Raw genomic sequence first — 13,587 nt, forward strand, 5'->3', positions numbered from 1 at the left:
TATTACATTGCTTTGCCTAAGTTACAAATAAAGACATACAAAATATTTATCAACAAAATTTCACATCACAACAGCCAGATTTCTAGAACTTTGTTAAAAACAGTGGTGCTGCAGTATTTAAGCACACAGTCAGCATTTCTCTTGCACTTTGTACATAGTTCAGTGTATGCTGATAGCTCAGTTGTCTTGTCAACCCTTTAAATATTTGAAAAACATTCTTTCTTCAGGATAAATCCTTACATTGGATATTAGCATCATGTACCGTGTACCATATGGTTTTTTTAATTTTTTCAGTTCCTTTTGCTTACAACACACCATGCATGTGGGGGACTGCAGTTGAAAAATTTTTTGAGATAAAGGAACTTCTTTCATATTACTTGCAAATGCATTTAAGGTTGATGCTTGCATAATTGGTCTGATGTTTGAATAAACTTGAATAAACTCTTCACCAGTCATTCATCATGTAGTGTTCTGTAGTGAACAGTTAAATGGTAGGAAAAAGATTATTGTGCTGCTTTAGCCATAACAGCAAAAAAAAGCTTTAACAATGTTGGCATTTAGTCAGCATCCACTGTCACCTAACCAATATATATTTATATAACCCATGTTTTGGCTTTAAATCATAGAAAATAATAAATCAGAGTGAATGACTATGCAGTTCTGCTTCAGTGTTCAACCTGTTCTTGTGTTTATTTTTTAAAGAGTCATAAATGTTACCAAACGGTTTTGATTAATATCAATGAACACTAAAATAAAGTGTGAGATGTGTTTATTGTATTGTTAACATTCATCTTTGATCCTCAATATATCTTCTTCTGCATTAGTCTGACAATTTCTAAAACTGTTTAAAAAAAATGAGGGTACACCAAAAAAGATTGCCCAAAAAATTGAAACATCAGTGAACCAGACCTAAAAGAAAGAGTGAGAGAGAGTGCATTGGGGCAGTGATAAAGTCAGCACTGACCTGTTAAGAGAAACTGTTTCTTAAGAATCCATCAGTCTTGGCACATGGTTCAGCTCAAAGAGGTGGGGATCAAGAGGGAAGTGTAACCTCGGATCCCATGTGAGCACTGGGAGACTTTGAAATGGTGCAGATTGGAATGGAGTCTTACAGCAGGAGCATTGTGAGACAGAGCAGTGACACTGAAACACAGCTGAGTGTGCAGACTCCGGTTCATCTGCTTTGTAACCAACAGTCCTTTTAAGGGTTGCTTTTTCTCCAGTTATTTAATAATTTATTTGTTTATTTATTGTGTTCCCTCATGTACCAGCTAATGTGGTGCACTGATAAAGAACAGCAGCTCTAGTCAAGAACCCCACTGATAAAGAACATTTTGAGCTGTGTTTGTTTGATAGCTACAGTGCATCTGGAAAGTATTCATAGCGCATCACTTTTTCCACATTTCGTTATGTTACAGCCTTATTCCAAAATGGATTAAATTCATTTTTTTCCTTAGAATTCTACACACAACACAACATCTCTGGAGAGATCTTAAAATGGCTGTGCACCGACGCTTCCCATCCAAACTCATGGAGCTTAAGAGGTGCTGCAAAAAGGAATGGGCAAAACTGGCCAAGGATAGGTGTGCCAAGCTTGTGGCATCATATGCAAAAAGACTTGAGGCTGTAATTGCTGCCAAAGGTGCATCGACAAAGTATTGAGCAAAGGCTGTGAATATTTATGTACATGTGATTTCTCAGTTTTTTTATTTTTAATACATTTGCAAAAATCTAGAGTAAACTTTTTTTACATTGTCATTATGGGCTGTTGTGTGGAATTCTGAGGAAAAAAATGAATTTAATCCATTTTGGAATAAGGCTTTAACATAACAAAATCTGGAATAAGTGATGCGCTGCGAATACTTTCCGGATGCACTGTATGTGGGGCAATTCACAGACAACGTTTAGAAGTAGATTACTATTTTTTTAATCTTAGGAATGCTGCTTCTACTGAAGCGCAGTCTGTCAGCCACCAGTTTGGAAACCACTATACTAAGCAGTACGCTAGTTCACCTGTGTCCAGCCATCTGGGGTGATAAGTTAATAGTTTACAGATCAATGTCAACCTCAGTCAAATACAATGACTTCAAGTTTGATAATTATGGTTTTGGCCAAGGTGTTTACTAACACAAATACATGTTAACAGTTCATCACATGAATTCAGAACAGGCGGGCTATTCCCCCATTACATTCTCCCAGGTGTCTTTGTCTTTACCTAAGTCACTGCTGATGTCTCCCAGTTAGATTACAAAGTTGGTAGGGTGATTTCTTTACAAGCAGTGCACAGTACTGACATTCTCTAAAAAGACTAAATACTATGTCTCATATATAGTTATTACACTTATAAAGAAGAAAAGCAGTTCTTTCAAGATCACGCTGAAGTGACAGTCTTCATTCTCTTAATGTAAACTTCATCACATACCAAGCTCATAATGCATGTTTCTTACACAAAGCTTTTTAATAAACTTAGAAATTTGTATGCCCTTTAACTGGCTATTACGCTGTCATCATTGATAGTCTGTCTTAAATCTGTGGTTTCCAGAATAGCCTTGCCTGTTTATGATGATTTACTAGACAGACAAATGCTGAATCACTATTCCTTGTTGTTAAAAAAAACTCTCTTGGTTTTTAAACAGCGGGATTAACAATAAATTTAGAGTAGGACACAACCCACCTTCAGATTCAAAGTCTACTTCCAATGTCATTGCTGTGGGCAGAGGTGAACTCAACTTTATGCAACCATTACTTTTCTTACTCCATACAAGCTTCTGCTCTTTGCCTTTCAGTAACATTCCAGATCCCACCCATTAGCCAGTGTGTAATGATACAGTTTTGATCATTCAGTTCGTACCACACATGTCCACACCTTCTGTAAATTGTATTATTATCATAAGTAACCCTATACTAAATTGTGGTGTAGCTCACACAGTGGCCCCACTGAGCCTGATTAGCCTAAGAGAAGTGACAGTCTTTTCAAGTTCTCACTGAGCTGCAAGAGAAAGTGTGGCCGTCCATGTTTTGGGAGACAGTCACATAATTTTAATGACAGCAATGATGTTAGTAAAAAAAAAAAACCAGATGTGAGCATCAGTAAGCTTTGCTTCCTAGGAGCCAAGTTACCCGAACTATTCTATACCATTTCAGTAATTATTTACTGCTCTGATGCTAGTCTTTCTAATCATAAAATAGGTAATTACAATAGCAAATGATGAGAAGATTTCATAATTAATTGCAGAATTACAGGGTTCCTCTGAAGTGCCTCTTGCACAATTTGGTTCAAAAACTAATCAGCACATCGTTATCTCATAACAGTTTCAAGTTTGGTACAGTATGCTTCCATCCAGCAGTTTTAGCTCTAGGCCGTCCTCAAAAAACTGTGACATACAGACACACATGCACACAGACAGACACACACCCATCATGGAAATACAAATGTTTTTCGGTATCGGGGACCCTAAAATGTAGAGATCCTTTGAAAGCTGGAGATCAAGGTTTTTGACAAATCTAAAGCTTTCGGTCCTCCCCCATAGATGATAGGTTATGGTGGGGGAGGCCACAACTCAAAAAAAAAAGCAAATACTTTTTGAACGGCTCATCCCCAGAGAATACAATTACCAAGGCAACTGATAACATAAAAATGATCTGTAGAGCATGAATGTCATCAGTGATAGTCTGTCCTAAATCCATAGTTTCCAAAATATCCTTGGACATTTATGATGATTTACAAATGGACAGAGGGTGTATTGTATATACTCGCATATAAGTCAGGTCTTGAAACCCGAAAAATCAATCATAAAATCAGACCCTGACTTATACGCCCATTCAGAAATACGATACTTATTTTTTATTTTTATTTTTTTTACATCTTCTTCCTTCCTCCAATTTCGCACCAATTTCCAGACACATCGAATTTTGTTGCAGCAGTGCAGATACCAATTTCTTTCACCACTTCAACGACTTTTAATTTAAAATCAGTCTCTTATTTTCTTCTGATTGAACACTCCATTGTAGATAAGGGATGCTTTTATGATAAAAGTGTATGAGGGTGTGAGATACAAAAAACACAAAACAGTGCAAATGTTGCTTTGGAGTAGTTCTGGTATTACCGTGTGGCTACGTAGGCACAACACATAGAAAAAAAAAAAGGCAGTGTGCTCCGTGGTTGCTCTCTCAGGTGGGTGTTAGCATATCATAATCTCTTGGATCAATAGCGTGAGTTTTCTGCATTCAACTTTACATTGACATTGACATTATAAAATACCGGAAATTATATGGTAAAATCAAGCCCGACTTGTCCGCGGAAGAACTTAAACGCAAGTATATACGGTAGTTTTGCAATTATTCCTTCCAAAAGCAATGACTACACCTGACAATGATTGTCAACTAACCAGTTTTATTTTGGTAATGATTCATTCATTTTTTTTCATTCGTTTGGAACCTGCTTATTTCATTTTGCGTCAACAGAGAGGCAAAGGCTATCCCGATAGTAAAAAGCTTTAGATGGGAATCCAGACAAACATTTAGTGATACTGGGAAAGGTAAACTTTCACATAACTTTGGCAGGTACAAAGAAATCATAGTACTATGAGGAAGGCAGTGTGGGCATGGGAGGAACATGTAAACTCCACACAGACGTTGTCCAGGCCAGGCATTGACCTCGGGGCACTACTTGTATGAGACAGCAGTACATAAATCTGCTCTGTACACGTGACAGTAATGACCCTATGAAATAATTGTGCCTGCCACCTTAGATAACAAACTAGTTCTTGATAATTTGCTACTGTACCATTCATTTTTTTATACAATTGTTCAATCAAAGGGTATACATTTATTTTTAATTTTATTGATTTTATTGAAATCACATAACATTCCATACAAATAGATTAATTTTACAAAAATAGTATTGAACACACATCAACCCCCACCTCTGAGAAAGAGAGCATGGGCAGCAGAATAAAACTTAAAGCTAGTAAAAATAAGTAAATAGATTAATTAATAAGTGAATAAAGATTAATGGAAAAGAAAATGAAATGGGGAAAGAATCTGCTTCCTCAGTGCTTTAAATGCTTATTCTAAAATGTTATTGATTAGATCCTGCCAGGTTTTGAAAAATTTCTGCACAGATCCTCTAAGTGAGAATTTGATTTTTTTCAGTTTCAAATAGCATATAACATCAGTTACCCACTTACTTAAAAGAGGAGAGTTAGGATTCTTCCAGTTGAGCAAAATAAGTCTGCATGCTAATAGTGTAGTAAAGGCAATCACAGTTTGTTTGTCCTTCTTCACTTTAAGCCCATCTGGAAGTCCACCAAACACAGCTGTTAGTGGATTAGGAGGGATAGTTACACTAACGCTATCTGAAAGGTATTTAAAAATTTTGGTCTAGAATGATGTTAATTTGGTGCAGGCCCAAAACATGTGACCCAGTGAGGCTGGAACTTGATTGCAGCGTTCACAGGTTGGATCTTGCCCTGGAAACATTTTGGACAATTTTAAACGAGAGAGATGTGCTCGATATACAGTGGAACCTCGGGTCACGACTGTAATTCATTCCAAAACTCTGGTCCTAACCCTATTTGGTCGTGACCCGAAGTAATTTCCCCCATAGGATTGTATGTAAATATAATTAATCCGTTCCAGACCATATGAACTGTATGTAAATATATTTTCTTTAAAGATTTTTAAGCACAAAAATAGTTTAATTATACCATAGAATGCACAGTGTAATAGTAAACTAAATGTTAAAACATTGAATAACACTGAGACAAACCCCCAGGCTCCCTGCACGCGAGCCTGCACTCACTTGCTCTCTCTCTCTCTCTCTATCTCTCTCTCTCTCTCTCTCTCTCTCTCTCTGTCTCGCTCGCTTGCTCTCTTCTCTCGCGCTCACTCCCTCTCTCTCGCTCTCACTCGCTCGCTCCCTCTCTCTGTCTCGCTCGCTTGCTCTCTCTCTCTCTTTCCTGCACCGGCTTTCTCCTCCTGCTTCCTGCCTCCTCCTGCAACCTTCCGTTCTTTCCTGTTTTCTTCTTTTTCCCTTTAGCCGACTCGCGCTTCTATTTATGAAGAGGACGTGGTAGTCGTGGCAATTACGGATGCAGACTGCTTCTCACCTGTGCACTTGTGAGAAACGCACACATCACAAACTCCTCAGGAACCACTTCGGCCACACACCACGCCCCCTCGCTAAGCCACGAGTGCAGTGACTATTTATTAAAACTGGCCTTTTTTGACGGGAGCTGTGGACCCACTATACCACAGGAGGAAGCTGGGTTGAGAGGAGTTTACAGTTTTAAGGGAGAGTCTCTATGCATGATGCGCCGAAAACAATGTACAGTACAGGGAGAGACTGAACACGTGCGGAAATCATCGGCGCGTATGAACTGGAAGGGAAACTGGCTTGTTCGTCACTCGTGGGTGTGGTTGTGAACAGATGCAAAAGTTTGGCAAACTTTTTGGTCGTAACCCGATTTGTACGTGTTCAGAAACGTTCGTGACCCGAGGTTCCACTGTATAATTTTGAGTTGAATAATTGTATGCTTTGTGCATATGGAGCTCGAGTGAATTCTCTGCATTGCTACCTTCCACTCCTTTTCTTATATGTTGAGTGAGAGATCCTTTTCCCAAAGTCCTCTTGGATCTTTGAAATGGAGGGACTGTAAAATGGTTTTATATATTGCCGAAATGCTGTCTAAGTCCTTGAAACTGAGCAATATTTTTTCCAGCATAGAGGGAGGTGGGAGGTGAGGAAAATTGGGCAGGTTCTGTTTAACAAAGTTTCTAATTTGAAGGTAGTGAAAGAAATGTGTTGCTGTAAAGTTAAAGTTGGAGTGTAATTGTTCATAGAATGCAAAGACATTGTCTATGTACAGATCTCTTAAGTGATTTAACCCAAATGTTTTCCTGACATAAAAAACTGCATATGTTTGTGAGGGTTGAAAAAGGTGGCTCTCATGCAGAGTTGCCACAGATAAAAGATTCTCTGTCTTAAAATACTTACTGTATTGGTTCCATATTCTGAGTGGGTGAAGCACAATTGGGTTTTTAGTATATCGGCGGTAACTTGCATTTAATGGGGCACAAAGTAGGATTTTATTTCTATTACGGACCAAGCCTGTATATGTTCATCTATAAAAGCCATTTCCAAGTTTTTATAGTTTGTATGTTTGCTGCCCAGTAATAAAATAGAAAGTTAGGTAGAGCCATGCCATCTTCTGCCTTTGGCCTTTGTAGAGTCGCTCTTTGGATACGTGGATGTTTTGAATTCCAAATAAATGAGGTTATGGTTGAATCTAATTTCTTAAAAACGAATTATTGATGTATATTGGAATGTGTTGAAATAAGAAGAGAAGATACCAATTCTACCAGCTTCTTAATTCTTAATTCTACCAGCTAAAGTGAGATGAAGGGTTGCTTATGCAAGTCTTGCTTATTTTTTTCTATACAGACAGTGAAATTTTGTTGATAAAGAGCTTTATGTTTACTTGTGACGTTTACCCCTAGATATTTAAACTGATCTGCGACGGTAAAAGGGAAGGTGTCCAATCTAATATTGTGTGCTTGAGAATTCTTTAGAAAGAGCACACTTTTAGTCAAATTAATTAAATCTTTTGAAATTCTGTTAGTGCTGTTAGGACTGGGTATAAATTTAAACAGCCTTTAATGAAACGCATCTAGAGGACTGCCTCATACTGTGATAACCTGTTGGTGACCCCCATGGCGTAGCTTTGGGCCCTCTGGGACTCCTAAATAGCCAACCCCCCAATTACAAACATGAAAATGAACTGGCGTTTTAAATAATATTTATTTGTCTGCATTAAAGCCCAAGTGAACTAAAATCATTGGAAAGGACATAAATTTAATTTTTAGTTCATACAGTAACAAATAACACTTATGTACAAAACTGACCAAAACTTACAGTCTGTAAAAAAAGCAAGGAAAAACACACACTCTATATGGCCATAAAATAAATTCTGGGAGGGATGAAAATGTCTTAATAGTGTTTAAAGGAGTGTGGTAAAAAAGAAAACTTCTTGAATCAAGCAGCCACTAGGGATTCTGTTTTTCCATGTTTTTTTTTTGGATTGGAATGTACTAATGAATTGAGAAAACTGTTTCTGATTATTTTGTACACACAAACACACGCGCATGTGTATGCTTCATCCTCCTCTAGACTCTCGTGTAAATGTGGAATCACAGGACAAATACATTATTATAAGTTATTCTTATGAAGCGTATGTCCGCTTACAAACTTGTCACCCCATACACCGATTACAAATACAATATTATTAAAATGAAGCAGAAATTTAATGTTGAAATACAACCAGAAAACACAACCCTAGTATACAGAGACATTTTTACACAATTTACAGATTCATTGGTAGAGATTTTTCTATATCTTTTATTCACCGTTGCGTTCAAGATTCCTTTATTTAAAGATCAACTTTGAATTGAATCCTGACTAGGCCTCTACTGATCTGGTATGCAAGATTAGCATCACATCTGATTTTAAGCCACAGCTCTTTTATAGCCGATAGTGCAGCCGCTAGTAAAGGAGTGGCACATTATCCAGTTAAAGAAATAAAGAATAGAATGGTTGACTGGCTTAAATCAGTGCACTGTTTAAGAAAGCACAATGTGGCCAATACACTGCAGCTCCATATGCTGCCACCCAGCACACTGCGACCGCCTCTGTCAAAGTAGCAGGCAGTTAATTGTAAAAGAAAGAAGTTCTACTTTATTTCCTTTGACAGTAGTGGCTGGCCCGCGGTAAGGCGTGCCACCTCACACAGTGAGTTTTTACAGTGCCGTACTGTGCCTGCATGAAATACGGTTTTGTGTAATAAGAGTCCATGCCATGATTACCTGGGCAGTGTGCCAACAGCACCATATGAATTTAATAAAATGAACAAAATATGTCTACCTTGGTTTTCATTACGCTGCAGGCACTGGGGATCATTTAAAAAGTGCAGTTAGGTGGATGCAGGTTTTAGCAGAGGATCTGTTCGTGTGTGAATGACTCTATGGCAGGGCTTTGTAGTTACAAACAGTTGGTCAAAATACTTTGTAAAGTGGCCTACCCAGGGTCTGGAATGTTCTAAAATAAAATATCAGTCCAATTGAAGTTAGTTCCCATCTAGTCTGCATGTTATTTTAGTAACAATTATTGAAGCTGTCGCACAATCCAATCTCTCGACTGTTAAATAAAATAATAAATACTTATTAACATATTTCATTTTTTGTTGATTTTATATTAACATATAAAAACATATTTCCATTGTGCCCCACTGGACTGCCACAAGTTCATCAGTTGTCTTCTCTCTCTTTCTCTGCTCTTCACAGGACTGCTCTCAGTTTTGTTGCATACTGCTGCTCAAGCCGCTGTCTACAGTCATTTAACCTGCAGAACTGAATCAAATCAACTCATTCCACAGCTATGAAAAAAGATCTTTTTACACCAAGGAAAAACTAGTTTAATGGACTTCCACTGCCATGGATTTCGGAAAGCAGCACAGACCGACTTGTCAGCAGGCACAGAGGATCACAAATCTGATTATTGAGGGTGCCTGGTAAACGATCTCCAGGGAGGACTTGCATATGCAGTAAACTGACATTTCATTTTTCCTGTGGAAACAATTTAACTGCTTCTGCAAACCTAAGACTGAGCCTTTCTTAGAGAATTCTGCTGGGACATGTGAAGTGAATGGTGCAATGGGCCACAGAGAACTGACAAACGTCTATGGTTTGTGTGATCGTTGCATTATTGTAGATCAGTGCATTTCTGTATTTTCTTACTTGAAGTGAAGAGATGCAAAGGTTTGGCATCTTTAGAACCTTAATCAGAATATCCTGAAGTTAGGAATAACTGTGTTTGGATATTCTGTTTTTTATTATACATAAATGAGTACATTATCAGATATTAAGGAATTCAGGTGTGACTTGCAGTACCACATTTGTAAAGATACAGCATTGCTCTGTAGATCTTGACTTATGTCTTAAAATATAATTAGGTGTCTCCAATCCAGTCATTTCAAGTACAATAATATAAGGTGCTACGTGTCAAGGTATTTATAAATGATCTTGTAAGAAAATCATATATCTTGGACTCCTTATGTGAGGTTGAACAGCCCTTCAGAAATTGCATCTCATCAGTCCCCGTGTGTCTGTCGAGTTCAGATTTTGTATGCACAGGATGGCAGTTACCATTTCAGATTGTGAATTTTTATTGGTGATCTGCTACCCCTAAGACTCCAGTTTAATACGTTGTATACCCACCTGACTCTGTTGACCTTTTATGCTCAATTAAAACATTAATTTTCTTGTACATAAGGGAGGTCAGTAGTGATGATATGACAATTCAGCTGCCAGCATGATGTGAAACACAAGTGGCACTTCAGAGTCTTGGTGCCCAGTTTATTTGGTTCTTACTTTAGCTGAAATAATGAAAAACACACAATATGTTTAATTATCATTTATCTAGGAATAGCACGGGTGGCTCCTTGCCCCCAAATTCTTTTTGTTCACTTTCTGTTGTCTGAAGCATTCGGAGGACTGAGACCCATAATTCTCATGTCGTTGACTTCGCCTCCAGCCATATCTTATCCAGCTTCCCTCCGCTTATTCCATCATAACGCAGCATACCTGTGGTAAAGCCACCTCTGAGTCTCTTCATTGCTAGGCCCCACACCAGCCTTGTCTCCTTTTTTCACAGTGAAAATCACAAAGTTGTATAAAGTACCCAATACCCACACTTGAGTAAAAGCACAGATAACTTTCTGAAAAGTCAGATTTACCCATGAGAAAACTACTAAAGTAGAGGTTTTAAAATATCTGATACTAAGTGTATTGAAGTACAGTTAAATGTAGGATCTTTTCATTTTTTATCCATTCATCTTTGAATGTCACTTATCCAGAGCTGGGTCACGAGGCAGCTGAAGCCTATCCCAGCAAGCATTGGGCACATAGCAAGAACAACACCTGGACAGAGCACTGGTTCATAACAGGGTAATAAAACACCAGGGATCTACTATCGTCAATTCACCCAACCGTCAAGTCTTTGGACAGTGGGATTTATAAAGCCCACATGGACTGGAGGAGAACAACTGGGACTTGAACCTTGACCTTGATGCAAGGCACTAGCCTTAACACTGCACCATAGTGACAGCCCACTTCTTACATAATTGTAAAAAAATGTTCTTCCAAATTCAGACTACCTTTTTTTTTTGTGTGTCAGTCATAGTACTGAAGTATAACACATAGTACAAAGTAAACAGTGCAGTCACTGGCATTTGAGCCTGCAACTTGAAACAGTGACATTAAGCGTGAGCGGACATCTTAATGATTGTATCCTAATTCAGTGGGGTAGGCACTAATAGGAATTCAAGTTCCCCTACTTTAAGAAGGAGCTAATCTATTCCTGAAAACCCCTTCCTAAAGTGAATGTTTCGAGCACAAGCGCCTGATTCCAATTAATTTAATTCTATGACATTTTTGGCAACACGGTGGCGCAGTGGTAGCGCTACTGCTTTGCAGTTAGGAGTCCTGGGTTCGCTTCCCTGGGTCCTCCCTGCATGGAGTTTGCATGTTTTCCCCGTGTCTGTGTGGGTTTCCTCCAGGTGCTTGTGGTTTCCTCCCACAGTAAAAAGACATGCAGGTTAGGTGCATTGGCGATCCGAAATTGTCTCTAGTGTGTGCTTGGTGTGTGTGTGTGCCCTGCGGTGGGCTGGCGCCCTGCCCGGGGTTTGTTTCCTGCCGTGCGCCCTGTGTTGGCTGGGATTGGCTCCAGCAGACCCTCGTGGCCGTGTAGTTAGGATATAGTGGGTTGGATGATGGATGGATGTATGAAATTTATAGTAACATTAGTCATCAAAAACACTATTGAGGCATTCATTATATACGGGGGGTTACAAATACATTTTGGGCCCATAATTACTATATAGTCTAATTTTATTACACTAAATAAGATGCGAAAAGTTGTGAGAAATGTGAGACAAAACAATCACTGTGCAAGAAAATCACGTGTGAGGATGGCTGCTGAGACAAACATGCCTGACATTCCCCAGGCAAAGCATATAGTTCAACTCTTCTTTAGTGAACTGTATCTTTTCAGAAAATGTAACTTACAATAAATTTTGTGTACATTTATGGTAGTAATAAACAACAATGATTAATGTTACAAGTACTAAAGAAATCCAACTAAGCACAAATAAGGAGAACATAACGAGCATAAATCTAGGGAAAACTGTAATCCAATGGACATAACTGTAATCCAATTGTGTAGTGAAGTGCTGAAACAAGCAGACTCCACCGATTGCAATCCTGTCGGCTTCTTATGACTTTTAAAGCTAACGCCCTCAGCTTTCACTCAGCAGCCCTTGTGGCAACTGCCAATGCTGGCCAATGACGCTTGAAGTTGCTGGAATTTGCAGCCCATCTAAGTTGTGCTGCTACAGTGTTGTCTGCAATAGATTACAAAACTAGCAAAATAATTTACATCTAGTTATCGATAACAAACCTGCGAATCACAAGGCGTAAACTTTATAGTGTCTAATAAAGTGCCTTACCTAGACTACTTTACCTATCACTTCTAGTTGTACATTCAAAAGAATGGCCTCTTGGTTTTTCTTTGGCTTTTCCGACTAGTTCATGATCTGCTTCAGAGTCATCCAGGATAAAGTGAGAAGACATTTGAGCAACACACATGACAAGGTGAGTGAACCACAGCATGTCGATGCACAAGTATATTTTGCTAAAGCCTACAGATCAGCCACTCTTCGTTCAGCAGACTGCCGTGAGGACAGCGTCGGAACGCAGTGGCACCACCTGTGGAAATAACTAAGACTGGAATGGTGTGTCACCAACTTCCAGCTCCGCCCCGTTTGGCAGATTGCTGTGAGGACAGTGTCTAACTCAGCATCAGCCAGAAGAACTAACTGAGACTAGAGATTGTGTCGCCAATATCCAGCCATGTCCCATTAGAAGCGCTGTGGCATGGTGTACTGGGAATGACTGCGTCGATAGCCGGGTGTTAGCACTGGCAGCACATGTTTACAAATGAACGCAAATTTTCCAAAAGTGGGGGAAGCCAGTATTTTAGATTATTGAATAAAATCTTGTGCATGTTTGCCCCCCCCCCCCCCTTTTTCCCCTGGTTTAATATGGCAGTAATGAATGTGTCTGGCAAAAGTAAAAGTAGCCATTTCTGTTTAAAAATGTACTGTAGTAAAAGTGAAAACATACAGAACATTTTATTCCTAAGTAGAAAGATTCTCAAGTATAGTAACCTTTTTCTACTTCTTTGCTGTGTAATTCTGCCTAATTATGATCTTAATACTTCTGTCAATCTTTGCTTTGTGTGTCTTCTTTTTCAGCCAGTAATGCAGCTAACATAAGAGTTCAATTCAGAATGGAGGACTGCTATTGGACCTTCAATGTACAGATCACCCTTCCTGCCATTAGTGTGTGTGCTCCCTTAGCCTCTCTGAGTCCATCATAAACTGGTAGGTTAAGTATGTTAAATGTCATTTCTCCTTACATTTTGGCAAAACATTCAGCAGAGATCTTTTTTTTTTGGGAGCACCATTATACACA

General features: G+C 38.8%; 1 protein-coding gene across 1 annotated transcript in view; it reads left to right on the top strand.

Moving 5' to 3' along the window:
• lrrc28 (leucine rich repeat containing 28) overlaps window positions 1-11,534 on the top strand; it is a 145,680-nt gene extending 134,146 nt beyond the window's left edge. Inside the window, exon 10 of the mRNA XM_039773270.1 lies at window positions 9,340-11,534. Within this exon, the coding sequence (XP_039629204.1) occupies window positions 9,340-9,409 (70 nt within the window). The 3' untranslated portion in view covers window positions 9,410-11,534. The remainder of the gene's footprint in view (window positions 1-9,339) is intronic.
• Window positions 11,535-13,587: the final 2,053 nt, after the last annotated feature.

The sequence above is a fragment of the Polypterus senegalus genome, chromosome 12, assembly GCF_016835505.1.
Source record: "Polypterus senegalus isolate Bchr_013 chromosome 12, ASM1683550v1, whole genome shotgun sequence".
NCBI lineage: Eukaryota > Metazoa > Chordata > Cladistia > Polypteriformes > Polypteridae > Polypterus > Polypterus senegalus.